Here is a 15,158-nt window from a genome sequence, read left to right on the forward strand (position 1 = left end):
CTCTTTAAATACAGTTTAAAAAAAGAAAAAACATTCGATCTACGTCAGAGCAGCAGCGCGTCCACGGAGCTTTCTACAGCGTCGTTGTCAGAGCGGCAAGAGCGAATTTTGACGCTCTCGCCGGCGGCGGTGTGAACGCACGGTAAGGTGAGAAGCTTTTATGATTTTAATACACTGGTGAAGATGTGATAGTGTTAAAAACTGTATTCTGACAGGATTTGGTCTCTGAGAATGGGTTCTGACAGGAAAAAGTATTTTTTGATGTACTTTTTCAAGTTATTTCGAATTATGTTCATGATTTTTATAAGCTGGTGAAGATGTGATAGTGTTAAAAACTGTATTCTGACAGGATTTGGTCTCTGAGAATGGGTTCTGACAGGAAAAAATAAATTTTACATTTATGTAAAATAAGGGTCATGGGTCCTTTAACTTTTGACTAAACAATCATTACCTTTTACAATGAAAATAAAACATTTAGGGAAAAAGATGAAATGTTTGAAGTAATTTAATTAAAAATAAACAAAATCATAACATCATCATTAATTAAAATAAATAAAATGTAACGTTAAATTTAGAACATTCAATGTTTGACTCATATTTAATATTTTTTCGTCTTTTCTTTCCTTTGTCAACAGCAGCTTACAACCCCAAAACTGACATAGCAAGTAAGTATATTTTTGATTCACCTTTAGACATCACCACATTATTATTATTATTAATTATTATAATAATAGTAGTTATTATTAGAATTTGTAGAATTAGTTATTTACTTCAAAATCTCTATAGTAGAATTTTTTTTCCTTTCCACAGAATGGCACATCTATACACAAGGCCTGACAAACTTGTGCTGAAATGTGTGCAAACACAGATGCAAAGGAAGGCTGCTACATTTATCAGGCGTGACAGAAGTATTGAAATTGGAACATTTAATAAGTACTCTGTCTGCGCCCTCACAGATGGGAGTAGAGCCATTCTTCACAAGAAGAATGGCCCTACTCCTGAATTTGAGGAGGGGGCATCGTACATTATAAAAAATTACACCATGTCCAATAGACCTGGGCAGGTTTATATCCTGCTCGGGCAGACATCACTGAAATTTCGAACAGCTCCTCTGGATGTGTCAGAGGAGGCAGAGAGAGCCGCCCTAGATGCCCTCTGCCCACCATCACATCCTGCCACTGGCGAGGAGGAGGACCTGTTTGTGAGGAGTGGCTATCTGTGTATTAAAGGCAAGGTGGAAAAAGTAAGTTATATATCTATCTATATCTGTCTGTCTGTCTGTCTGTCTATCTATCTATGACAAGCAAGAAATTAATTGAGATGCACATTGTTATGCATTATATATTTTGTTGCTTTTAAATTTACTTAAACTGGGTGTGTAAAATTTTACAATACATTACAATTAGAAATGGCGAACTCATATTAAGATTATACTATACTTAAGAAATTAAGAAATACTATACTGTACCTGGTATTGTACTGAGCCACTGCGCTTTACTTTTGCAGTTGCAGAAACCAAGGATGACCCGGACGGAGGTTCCAATCTTGGACATCAAGATGAGGTGTGGGGAAAAGCTCCTGGAGGTCTCTCTATGGAGGGATCAAGCATTGATTGACCTGCACGAGGTGACATCATACATCTGAGCCACCTTCGTGCAACAGTATATCCTAGTGGAGATGGCAAACTGCAGTCATCAAACTATACAACAGTCAAGATACTTATGAAAATCTATCTATCTATCTATCTATCATCTGTTTATCTTTGATAAATTAACATCTATCAAATTTGTTAATTTCACACACACACACACACACACACACACACATACTGGTTTTTGTTAATTAAGAGGACTATTTTTTCAAACCAGTTTTTTGCAACACTAAACAGTCACCCCTTTCCACTTGTGCTAAAAAGATGTAGTAAATCTTAAAAAATCCAATTTGAGCTATACAACCCAAATCTCACTTCAAAATCTGAATAAACACATCAGAACTCAAAATACAAGAACCTGAGACCATGGTGTATTAAAAGGACAAACGATAATGAGGTACTTAGCTCCGCCCATGACACAAATAGTAATTACCAGGGCCAACTTTATTTGTCAGGACCATGACCATACACATACACAAACATGTAAGCTCTGTGTATTAAAGGGTCAAACATGAATAAATGGATCTTTAGACACAAGTGGACTTTGTGATACAGTGCCTTCTCTTAAAGCGTTAGTTCAGCCAAAAGTGTAAACTCTGTGATTAATTCCTCCTGTGGTTGGCCAGCCGTCAGACCTCCGCTCATCTTCACACACAGATGAAGATATTAGTGTTGAAATCCGATGGCTCAGAAAGGCCTTCAATGACACCAATGTCATTTCCTCTCTCAAGACCCATAAAGGCACTAAAGACGTCGTTACAAAGCCCATCTCACTACAGCGGCTCTACAATCATTGATGAAGAGGCCAGAATAGAGTTAGTGCGCAAAAACACTAAATAACGACTTATATAGTGATGGCTGATCTCAAAACAGCCGATTCGGAGCGTATCGGATCAGTGTACCGAAACAGCTGTTCAGATCGCCTGTCACGTTATTTCAGCAGTTTGGTGGTTGATTCATAACACTCCGAATCAGCTGTTTTGAGATCAGCCATCGCTACATAAGTTGTTATTTCTTGTTTTTATTTGCGCACAAAAACTATTCTCGTCTCTTCGTAAAATGATTGTAGAGCCACTGTAGTGAGATGGCCTTTGTAACGACGTCTTTAGGATTTCAACACTAATATTCTTCATCTGTGACTGAAGATGAACCACAGGAGGAATTAATGACAGGATTTACATTTTTGGGTGAACATAATCCACACTATTTGTGAACAGAAATTAAAATGAATGGCAAAATAATATTATGCATGTCAACACGTGTCTGGCTTGAAAAAAATTAAATAAAACTAACGCGTCTTCTTGAAGAACTCAAGAGACAAACACCTATCTTTATCTGGTGACAATTCATCACATTTCCATATTTAAGCCAGGATTTTCTTTTCTTTTCAAAGTCACACCACGATTTCTTACGAAGTCTCTTATATTTAGAATAGAGCGACCAGCCAGAACAGGATCTTCTGCCTCCTTGCATTGCTGGCATTCAATCATAGTGGCAAGTTTTCCTTTTTTGACGTGTTCGCCAAAATGTCTCATGACTGCGGCAACCTCCATGGGAGACCATTGATGTTTTTTTGCTCTCCTAGCACTTTCCAGAGAAACTAGAAAAAAAGACAAAGAAATCAATGAAAACACACTTTTAAATAAACCTTTTTTAAAGTAAGGAAATTTGTGTTAGGTAAATTATGTATTTGTTGTTTCTTGGTTATAAATCTTGTACTGATGTAACGGCGGTTTATTCCCCCTTTAAAATGTGCATTCATAAAGAACATACATTAGTGGGACACTGCTGAATTGAGTATGTGGGTTGCATCAATGAAGATTAATTTCTGCCAATGCCAAAGAGCTTATTTTGACTCCTGCTTGGCAAATTTGGTTGATTAGATGATTGAATTCTGAAGAAAAGTTAATTAAAAAATGTATTCATTAGACAATCCCTGCTCCTCATGCTGGTCCAAACCAGCCAAAATGGGCCTGTCTGGTCCAGATTCTGCCTATGGCACTTAGTTCACACTTGTCATGTTTGGTTAGATTTAAACAAACCCTGGTGTAGTGCGGTTCATTTGAACACATGTGAACGCTGCCATCCAAACTCTGGTGCGGTTCGATTGATATATGAACGCAACACGGACCAAAGACATGCAAACGAACCAAAAACAGGACGTGATGTCACAAGATGAGACGCTACAGGTCAGCTGATTTGACGACGCGGAAAGATCAGTGTATCCAAAATGAGTAACATTAATGTCAGAGGGCAAACGTGGAGCAACGAGGAAGTGCCTCATCAATATATTTTGTCTGACGAGCATGTTTAAAAAAAGGCTACAAAAAATGCACAAAAAAGCACACCTGGTTCTTCTCATCAGAAGAACTGCTACCCATCAGTCGGTACAGACGACAGAACGGCCGTCTCTTTTCTGCACAACGGAGGAAATCATGGAGCTGTTTTGAACGTTTTATGAGCTCTTCATGAGTTCTCAGCTGGTAAAAATAATGCCACATGTACACGCATAAAATGATGGTGTTTAATCAGCACACAGCATTGTTTTGAGTGTTCGGTAAGCAGCTCCGGAGTCATATAAGCCGACCAATCAGGTCGTGACTGTCTCCCTATGCCTTTGGTTTGGTAACTTTAGGTGCTCTGTTAAAAATGCCAGTGTGAACGCTAAGCGGACCAGGACTATATGTTTTGTTTTTTGGTCCGGACCAAACAAACCAAACTAACCGAACTACAAGTGTGAACGCACCCTTATATTGTGGTCTAAGTTCACACTTGTAGTTTGGTTTGTTTGGTCCAGACCAAAAACAAAACATATTCCTGGTCCACTTAGCGTTCACACGGGCATTTATAACAGCAAACTTAGTTACCGAAACCAAAGGCATAGGTTTTTGGCCACAACCTGATTGGCTGGCTTCTATGGCGTATATTTTGTGACTGAGCTTGCTTACAGAACATTTAAAACAATGCTGTGTGCTGATTTAACGCCATCATTTTATGTGTGTACATATGGTTTTATTTTTACCAGCTGAGAACTCATGAAGAGCTCATAAAATGTTCAAAACATTCAAAACAGCTGCAGGATTTCCTCCGTTGTGTGAAGAGACATGCTTGTCAGACCAAATATTGATGTGGCACTTTACCTCCTCGTTGCTCCACCTTTGCCGTCTACTCATTTTGGATACACTGATCATTCTGCGTCGTAAAATCAGCTTGTAGCATCGCATCTTGTGACATTACGTCCTGTACGCACCAGAGTTCGTTTGGAAGCGGGCCGAGACCCATCTTTATAGCGCTCTAGGTCCCGCCTGTTTGGTGCGCACCAGGGTTCGGATGGCAGCGTTCACATATGTTCAAATGAACCGCACTAACTGATCAATCACACCAGGGTTCGTTTTAACCCAACCAAACATGACAAGTGTGAACGCTCCCTAAGTGTGGAGATGATGTGGTTAAGAACCCTCCTTTAAAAAATCAAACTTAACAGCTGAATACCAGACCTGCAAACTCCTAAGAGTAGAAAAGGTTACAGTCTAATTTAAGTCTAGTTGTCATATATGCTGCATTTATTTAGTTAAAAATGCAGTAAAAATGTAATATAGTGAAATGATGTAAATCATCAGTTCGCTACGTGAATATATAGTAGTGTCATTTATTTCTGTGATCAAAGCTGAATTTATCATCATTACTCCAGTCTTCAGTGTCTCTAATCATTCTCATATTAAAATGTGATGCTCAACAAACATTTATGATTATTATCAGTGTTGAAAACAGTTTTGCTGCTCATGATCATGCTGCTTCGTTTTTGTGAAAACCACCATACCATTCACACATTTGTGGTAAAAGTAAAAAAAGAGAGAAATTAGAACTTTTGTTGATCAGACATAGGCTACATTAAATTGATCACAAGTGATATTTTTAATATTACAAAAGATAATAATTTATTTAATAAATGCAAATAAATGCTGTCCATTGAACTCTCATCAAAGAATCCTGAAAAATAAAATGTATCATGGTTTTCAAAACATTTTTAAAGCAGCACAATTGTTTTCAACACAAATAATAATCAAAAATGTTTCTTGATTATGAAATCCTCATATGAGAGTAATTAGTGAAGGATCTTGTGACACTGAAGACTGGAGTAATAATGATAAATTCAGCTTTGATAACAGGAATAAATCACACTTTACTATATTCACATAGAAAAAGGCTGCTTTCATTTGTAATGGTATTTCACAATATTACTGATTTAACTGTATTTTTGATTAAATAAATGCAGCTTTGGTGAGCAGAAGATAAACATTTCAAAAGCTGTCAGTTAGCACTGCATTATTCATATGATATAGGCCTACAATATTGTCAATCAATAGCCTACATTGAGATGGCTTGAAAAACACACATAAAGCATATATTGTCGCACTCGTCTGATTGTCGTCGTCACGCTTCAGCTCATAACGATTGTTTTCCTTCAGCTGCCGCTCCAGCGCGAAAGTAAGTTTCTACGAATCCGCTTTTGGACTTTCTGTGAGAGCGCCCTCCTCATATTTAGAGGCGAATAAAATGACAGGTTGTGCATAGATTATTTTTTGTCTCTGAATTTAAATCTTGATGTATTCACATTGGTTTCTATGTATAAATACGCTTGCCCGTGACCTCAAGAAGCACGCTATCAACCGAGGTTAGAGAAAGCTGTCTTTAGCGTCCCTATTAACTTGCCCGCCCTCGCGCAGGGAACGCCGGTTCGAATCCCGCTCAGAGCGGGTCGACTAGGATCGGGGAGACCCAGTAAAAGAGCGGGGGATGAAAATACCCCTTGCTTATGAAAATAAGCTTGCTTCCTTCCATCCGTCAGACTCGCGTGGTAGCCAGGCGTCTCATTCAATGGTGGAAGTGCTAGGATTCCGATTGGCCCAGAGAAATGTCAGTTATAAAAATTATCCGACAATGTTTCGCATGTCTAGTCTACAGAACTAGTAGCATAACCCCCACCCAATTATGCTTTCATGTTTAAGTAACTTGGCATTTAGTAACTTTTGTGTATGTGTAGCAGCATTTACCAGATTGTTTATTAGTTTTCTTTTTTCTGCTGGGCTCTTTGTCCTTCATTAGTTTTCTGCTGGGTTCTTTGCCCTTACCATCTGCATTTTCACTTTGCGCTGAAAAGAAGAAAGAAAAGATTTAAAAAACAACAACAACAGTCACTATAAGCATTTATTTGTTGTAGGTAGATTTCTTTAATACTGTGAAGTAGAAGATGTTCCTTCATGGGTTCAAGCAACTAATGAACCCTTTAAATCATGAATTTAGTCTTTGTAAGGTAAAATCCAGATTTACAGTCTGGACTTTTAGTTCACGGTGACATATGGATGTGTGCTGTGTCCAGTGCTACTGTAGCTTTTACCAAAAGACACGGAGCTGACAAGACTCCAGTGGGGAGTGGAAAGTCAACCAGCTCATCCGGTCTCGCAAAACGAGGTTGAGAGCAGAAAGAGCACTACAGCTGAGCAAACCAAGTAACTAACAAAGAGACATTCCACCAAATAATACATTCTGTAGTAGATCAGCCCACCACACTCTGGTCCCCTCCCTTTGAAGTAACATGGATAGATATGAACAGCCCTTGTATGTCAAATCCAGTGGCATTCAAAAGATCAGAGCTTACGGAGTCCTTCAATGACAAGGGGATCTTCTGGAAGTTTATCGTTTAAAGAGCTGCTTGGTGGGCCAGCTTCTGGGGGACACTTGTGAGGTCGGTGAAAACATGCTTGAAGAGGATCCTGGTGAGAATTTCACTAAACTTCAAGGAGTTGACAATCACGCTTACAGAGGTGGAGGCCATGCTGATGTCACTCCAACCTTCTCACTTTCAGATGCGAAAAAATACTTGCATCCTTACCACCAAAGACTTTGCTCCATTTTAGTATGTTTTTAGGGGAATGTTGTAATATTGCAACGTTGGGCCTGTTGGGTAGCAGAATTTCAGTGATTTTACTCACTGTCTGAATTAATGAACACAAGAACACGCATTAATCTTAGATAAATTACTTCAGATATTTTAATCCAATCCACAAATCCGTTTGAAGAACCAAATTAGCCTTCCAAATTAGAGATCAGTTATCACGATTAAAAGATCTGGGATCCTCACGTGCCTCCCATTTATCTCAATTGTTGCTGTGACAACTAAATTCAATCAATCAAGTTTATTTATATCGCTCTTCTCCAGCGGCGATTGTGTCAGAGCAGCTTCAGTGTTAAACAGGACAATACTGCAGCAGAATTAGATTTGGCTGTACAGTCGTTCTGGAGTAAACAGTGATGTTATCAGCTTATTTTAATTTATCATAGAGAGACAATGTTGGCAGATCAGTATTATAGTTTATAGAATTAAAGAAGACCTAATGAATTAATGTTATTTGTATATTTAGTTGAATAACTCTGATCCAAGGTTATTTTCGTAAACGAAAACTGAAACTAAGACTAAAACTATTGGTCAAAAAACATTTTCGTAAACTGAAATAAAATTAAAAAATCTGAATAAATAAAAAACTAAAACTAAACGAAACTAACTACTCTTACTAAAAAACTAACTGAAATAAAATAATAATTAGCAAAAATAAATATTCGTTTTCGTTATTAATAAGCTCTCTTTAATGTGGTGGAAAATCTGACTGTGGCGGTTGAGGGAGTGTCTATTGCGCTAATGCGCGTGAAGTGAGCTGAGGAGATTAACCGCTGTCCTGTGACGGACGCGTGCAGACAGGCAACACATCGCCAGTCCTAAAACGGGAGTTCACAAAGAATCAACGCGTCCGTCCGTGGCAGTGAAAGGGGAAATAACACAAGGTAATGAGATGCACGTTAAACTTATTTTAAGCTCAATGTTTTAGAATGCCGTTTCTTACGTGACGAGAGACGCAGGCGCAAAAGTCAGCAACTATATTAGCAAATAACGTTACTAGCCTACTGTGCGTTTGAGATTTCATGTTTGCATAATATTGACAGGCTCAAAGGTGTTATCATAATCATTTACTACTAATAATATTATTATCTGTGTGGAGACATATCCCCACAAAGTAGGGAATGCCAGGACACACACACACACACAGGTTTGTTTCACTATATAAGTGAGGACATTGCATGGACTTCCATTGATTTTATATCAGGTTAATGATATTTTATATCTCCTAACTCAATTCCTATCCCTAAACCTCCCCATCCCAAGAACGTGCAAAACAATAGATTTAAATAAAAACATGTTTTGGCCGATTTATAAGCCTTTTTAACTAGTGAGGACCAGTCAAATGTCCTTACTAGTCAGTTATCATAATATTTTACTAGATAAGTAAGGACATTGGTCCCCTTTACAATTATAGCACAACAAACACACACACACACACGCACACACACATGTCTGGTGCGCTATCTTTGTGGGGACTTGCCATATAGACGGTTTTTATACCATACAAACCATATATTCTATCCCCCTACCCTGCCCCTGCCCCTAAACCTACCCATCTCCAGGAAACTTTCTACATTTTTACATTTTCAAAAGAACTCATTATGTATGATTTATAAGCTTTTGTACCCATGGGGACCTCAATTTAGGTCCCCACGGTGACACGAGTCCCCATGAGTCTGTGTGCATTAAGTTTGAAGTCCTCACTAGGCTAGAAAAACATGTACACACACACACACACACACACACACACACACACACACACACACACACACACACACACACACACACACACACACACACACACACACACACACACACACACACACACACAGAGCAAAACAGTGTGTAGACACTGCTAGCCTACATTGTACTACTGAAGAAATTAAAATAAGCTTTTAATTGTTTAACAATATTTCATCTGTTATGAGTGAGTTGGTCTGGAATTTATAATTTTTACTTTTATATTTTACGTTGCATCTATTTTGTTCTTTAAGATAGATCCTGTATAGGTCATAGTTTGACTCAAGCTTTTTTGCTCAAAGGTGAAAGCCCAACTTTACTGCATGTTGTGTAAGACCGTCCTGGGTTTAAACAATAATGCTCGTTTATCAAGTTATTTCACTTAAGGATGTTTAGTAAGATTAAACTCTAATCTGTTAATTAAACTTTGCTGAAATTAAAAACCTTGATTTGGTCTCTAGACTTCATTATGGTAACTCTGCTAAACTATAATTACTAAAACTAAAACTGAAACGAAATAAATAAAAACTAAATAGAAATGTATTTGCAAAATAAAAACTAAACTAAAACTAGCAAAACCATTTGTAAAACTAACTAAAACTAAACTGAAATTTGTAGCAAAATTGAAAACGATAATAAAATAAAAACTAATTTAAAAAAGCAAAACTATAATAACCTTGCTCTGATCATAATGTTAGTGTCCCCAACTGAGCAAGCCAAGCCAAAGGCGACAGTGGCAAGGAACCAAAACTCCATCAGGGCATGATGGAGAAAAATAAACCTTGGGAGAAACCAGACTCAGTCGGGGTGCCAGTTCTCCTCTGGCCTATTAACACACCGTGTAGGATTATTATTCTGGCAACCTTACAGGTCAGAAATCATATTAGATCGGATTATTCAAAATTTCAGGGTATCCCGGAAGAGACAGATTTATTTAGGATGGTGCGGCGATTACACAAGAGCATGAATACATGAAAGATCGGAATTGAAACACATGAAAGGAGGTCTTAATGCATTGTGCATTATTTCATAACCTAAAAGCAATCAAAAAAATGTGACATGTTAGTAGACTCAGGATTAGGGCTAACCTTGTGATGATGACGCAGACATGCCTGGAGGTTCCTCGACAGGTTGCCTAGCAATCAGCAGTCCTGCAGAACCTGAATCAAATGTAATGTACTTTAAATTAAATGCATACACACAATTAACAAAAGATGAGCAGGGATCCGTTCTTCATATGTCACTAAGTCAGTTAGCTGGATTTGATTATTGATGATTTGGCACGATCTTGGATTGTTTAGTTCTTCAAAGCTCATCATAGACTCCTAAGCCTGCTCGGGAGAGGCTCATCATGGAAACAGGATTAGATCGCATCTTGAGGCGATGCTTAAAATCTGTCTCAGCCACTGCTACTTTATCACAAGAGTTTATCACTGAACCAAAGGCAATAATAATTTAAATAATAATAAATAAAAATATATTTTAATGTTGTGTAAAAGGTGTATTATACTGTAGACAGAGCCACTTGATTGAAAGATTTATTTGTGATGGAATAACTTTATAATATTATTGGAGCCGGACACACATGCTGTAACATTACTCTGAGCCATGCATTAATGTCAGTGATGACCATAGACTGTATAAAAATATGGACGTAGTGTCCGTGACGTCACCCATAGGATTCTGATAAGCCGTTCTGAAGCTTAAAGTATGGGCGAGCTGGGCGTTGCCATCTTGTGAGCGAGTCAACGCGTGTCACTCCCGGATAACAGAAAATGGGCAAAAAGGCGGGATGTGCGAAGAGCTGAGGTGACGCAATGAGTATAGGCGGCGGATAAATGGCTATCCATATGTAACCACGCCCTTAATTATGCAGAACCTTAAGGCTTAATATAACGGAAACGAATGAGTTATAAAAAAATTCACCCCCCTCAGAGTTGTCATGAAGATCAAAATTAGCCTTATAAGCCAAAACCACAATTTGTACCAGGCTGTAAACATGTTTTTTTCTGCTTTAAAGTTGAGAATTTTAACATGGGGCTCAATGAGATTCTGCTCCCTTCTGGAGCCTGCCTCTAGTGGCCAGTTAAGGAATTACAGTTTACATTACTTCCGTATTGGCTTCAAGAGAGATCGCGGGAGGTTGCCGCTTGGTGATGACGGATATTATGGGATGGCTTGATGCAGAGCAGGAGCTTAAGAAATCCTTACAATTTACTTAAATTAAATTAATTGCTAATTACAACATTAAAAATAAAAATATAAAGTGTGTACAAATACTATAAAATCTGAATATTAAAAAAAAATAAAAATATAAAGTGTGTACAAATACTATAAATCTGAATATTAATAATTGGAATATTAAAAAAAAATATATATATCATTTATCCATTATAACTTATGTTGGTTTGGTCGTTTGACTGTTTTTCTTAAAAACGGCAATACATTTGCGGGGGTTTTTTATGTGTAATTTGTCAAGTTTTCTGCCAGGTGTCTTTTGTAATTATATGATGTCATTACGTTGTCTTGACGCCAGCCAACCTGGCTGCTTTATTGATCGTGGTTTCGAGTATCGATCATCTGCCCTCTTCAGTGAACACAAAAACACAGTGATCTTAGATAATTTATTCCAAATATTTTAATCCAATCCACAAATTCGTTTGAAGAACCAAATTAGCCAGAGATCAGTTATCACGATTGAGATGATTTGACAGATCCCAGATCTTCTAGATTTATTAAGCAAGGTATGAAGAACGGACCCCAGAAGTATTACAGAATGAGTTTGGTTAACTTGCCATGTGCAAATTAGACAATGGTATTGTTTACTCCCCCGTATCTCGTTTCTCCTGATAATAATATAATGAGATATCTTTGCCTCTTCCCAGCCCTGGCTTTTCTCTGTCCCATTTGTCTATTAGCTCACTAGGAGTTTCTATGAGACTGGGTGTTCTTACAGCGGTCTCTACGGCGGAAAATAAACTGTTCAGGCGGGTAGCTTAGCTGGGCGCTAGAAGCGGTCAGCAATATGGCGTTTTGTTAGTGATGGGAGAAATCACTCGGTTAAGCATGGTAACCCTCGTTCCCTGAGTAAGGGAACTGGAGATGTCATTTCCCTCGATGAAAAGCAATATGTGTGCCTGCTTGCTTCCCCTTAATACCTGCACTTGCAGGCGGGGCACGGAATGCAGATCCTGCAGGCCAATGTTCATTGGCTCGTTTTAGTTTCACTCAAAGGCAATTGGTTTTCCTAGCGTGACCTAATTCGTTGGTAATTCCTACAGACGTGACGTCTCCGTTTCCTCACTCAGGGAAGGAGGGTTACCATACGTAACCGAGACGTTTTTTTTGTATTTCAGACACAATTTAACATCCCCTTGAATTGTGTCCGAAATTACAATAGATTATACGGTTACTGACTTGACAGTGAAATTACAATTGGTTAGGGATACATCATAGCAAGTAGTTACAGTCTAACAGTCTAACCATCTGGTGACAATAAATACGTACCTGGAGCTTCAACAGGTTGTGTCGTTCTTTTCATCTCTGCAGAATCTGTAATAAAGTTTAACATCAGTCATGTGATTTCATAAATAAAACAATTTCAAGAAAAAAAAAATCTCACTGCACTTACCAGTCTGTGGATCTGTGAGATTTCCTTCATCAACCTCACTCTCTGCATCGACCTCACTCTCTGCACTTGAATCGGTCAACTGTAGATTATCTAAGAAAATGTATTACCTTGATGAATAATGAGATTCAAGTGCTATAGATTGCCTACATATAATTTATGTTCCATTTTAATAAAACAAATTTGCTAGAAACAGTTCTGATTTTTAGTTTTGATTTTAAATGGCATTACCTTCGATTTCAATCTCCTCAAGCGTTTTGCCTTGAAGGCTTCTGAGAGACCCTTTCTCCATGGCGAGCAGTAGTTTTGAGATTTTGGCCAGCTGGGTAGTAGCCTCTGGAAGCCGGTAATATTCGCGATGAACGCGAATATCATGGCCGAGGAAGTCAGCGACCTGGTCTAACTCATGATTCTTGAGGTTCAAGATCTGCGACAAAGTTGCAACATGTTTGCGTAATAGTGTTGACCTGAGGAGCTCAGGGTTTTCAGCCCCACATTCACTCGCATAGAGCCTCAAACAGTCCTGTCCTCTGTAGGGAGTCAGACAATGAGGTCTGGCAAACAGGAACAGGTTTTCTGCCGGAACACCAGAGTCTTGTCTTTTCTCTATGAGGCGTGTTATGCCCTTCACCATGTCTGGTGAAAGTAACACCGCAACTTTCCGGCCTCTTTTACCCTTTAATTCAACACGACTGAAGTGTTGACAGAGGTGAATTTCAAATTGTGTCAGTCCAAAAGCGACATCCTTGTGTAAGGCACTTGTGTCTCTCTCCAGAAAGCCATTCAGCGTCATCTTTGAAACTTCTCCCCCTCTTCTCCTGTTAAAAAGTATTACATTTGCCATGGTGGCCTTACAAAGTTCACTATATGATTTTGGTGAACTGTGGTCCTCCAAGTCCTTCAATGCTTGTTCTGTAGTCTTCTCCAGATATCTATGAAGACGCTGAACATCTTCCGTAAAAGGAAGAGTACAAGGCTTGTTAAAGTGGCGGTCATTCAGCGTAGTTAAAGCGGTGTGGGAGATGAGTTCAGACCACTTTGTAGCATAGAGGGTTTTGAAACTCTGGGTTGACTTTATCAGGTTACTGTCTTGTGCCATCAGTGCTCTGCAATGTAAAATGTCACTGACTTTCTGCAGTGAGTGACCCAACTTTAATGCAAGGCTCGGTGTTTGGTAGCAGTGCTTTTCGTCATCGTACCCAGACACTTTCTTGACAGCTTTGATCACCACATTAAAATTTGCAGGTCTCACAGCATCCTCTAGTGTATGTATTGAGAAGTCCTTGCGAAGCGTAAGCAGAAGTCTTCCACTTTCTCGGAGTGTCTGGCGAATATAGTTGTATTTGTTGGGATCTTGTGCATGCTTGTTAAAAAACGACTGGGCCAGCTGAAGAATGGAATAGTCACTTCGTACAGTAGCAGTTATCTCGTCGTCTTTCATAACAGATAACATCTTCCAAACACCTGGGGATATATGCTGAGACAGAGCTGACTCATTCATAGAGGCTAAAGACAAGACCTTTTTTCTTCCAAACTCCGAATTGGCTTCTACTGGTTTTGAAGAACATTTTTTAACATGTCGCCACAGATCTCTTCGGAGATAAAATGCCTGGCAGTACATGCAATGAATATAGTCTTTGGCATTGTATTTTGTCTTAGCCGTGCGTCTTAGTTTTAGGGACCCAACTCCACTTGCTAAGACTTCTGAGTTATGGATGTGGTTTCCCTTGTTGCGTAGCTTTATAAGCATTTTCTGGCGCTGTTTGGACTTCTTGGGAAGACTTAAAACTTGAGCAACATCTGCATGTGTTTTCTCATGACGTTTTAGGTGACGCGTAAACTTTGTCTGCAGTTTTCCACAAATGTAGCAGTAAGTTTTATTTTTGAGAGAGGAGGATGTGTTTGAGACCTGTTCAGCCCCAGCATCAGCGCTATCATCAACAATGATGCCTTTAGCATCAGTATTTCCTACTTTGGCAGTAACTCCTGATACTTCAAGCTGACTTGCACTGATTGCATCTTCAGATAATGATTCTGCAGCTTCAGAAACTGACTCTCTCTCTTCCTCTACAAAAATGTCTTGATGGCGTCTTCTCTTTTTCGAAACAGACTTGCTGGTGGACACCTCAAAATTCTGTAATTCTAAATGTTGACTACGACTTGTTTTTAAAGGCTCTGCTATG

General features: G+C 38.8%; 1 protein-coding gene and 1 long non-coding RNA gene across 2 annotated transcripts; one reads left to right on the top strand and one right to left on the bottom strand.

Annotated features, from left to right (window-relative positions):
• Window positions 1-380: 380 nt before the first annotated feature.
• On the top strand, window positions 381-1,645 carry LOC137055609 (uncharacterized). The gene is made up of 3 exons (XR_010900033.1): window positions 381-665; window positions 811-1,243; window positions 1,507-1,645. It is a non-coding gene; the product is annotated as an uncharacterized lncRNA (long non-coding RNA).
• A 432-nt stretch (window positions 1,646-2,077) lies between these two features.
• Window positions 2,078-14,647, bottom strand: LOC137047307 (uncharacterized). The gene is made up of 6 exons (XM_067424900.1): window positions 13,207-14,647; window positions 12,979-13,068; window positions 12,855-12,899; window positions 10,436-10,507; window positions 6,706-6,804; window positions 2,078-3,251 (listed from the first exon to the last, which is right to left on the bottom strand). The coding sequence occupies exons 1-6, from the start codon at window positions 14,594-14,596 to the stop codon at window positions 3,001-3,003; spliced, it is 1,947 nt and encodes a 648-aa protein (XP_067281001.1). The 5' UTR covers window positions 14,597-14,647; the 3' UTR covers window positions 2,078-3,000.
• Between the last annotated feature and the right edge of the window lie 511 nt (window positions 14,648-15,158).

This window comes from Pseudorasbora parva, chromosome 2 (genome assembly GCF_024679245.1).
Source record: "Pseudorasbora parva isolate DD20220531a chromosome 2, ASM2467924v1, whole genome shotgun sequence".
Taxonomy (NCBI): domain Eukaryota; kingdom Metazoa; phylum Chordata; class Actinopteri; order Cypriniformes; family Gobionidae; genus Pseudorasbora; species Pseudorasbora parva.

Coding starts and splice junctions, on each gene's coding strand:
- LOC137047307 (XM_067424900.1), bottom strand. CDS start 14,596: ATGTACTGCCAGGCATTTTATCTCCGAAGAGATCTGTGGCGACATGTT. Junction 12,900..12,978: donor TCTCACAGATCCACAGACTG/GTAAGTGCAGTG, acceptor ACTTTATTACAG/ATTCTGCAGAGATGAAAAGA. Junction 6,805..10,435: donor GTCTGCGTCATCATCACAAG/GTTAGCCCTAAT, acceptor TCTTCTTTTCAG/CGCAAAGTGAAAATGCAGAT.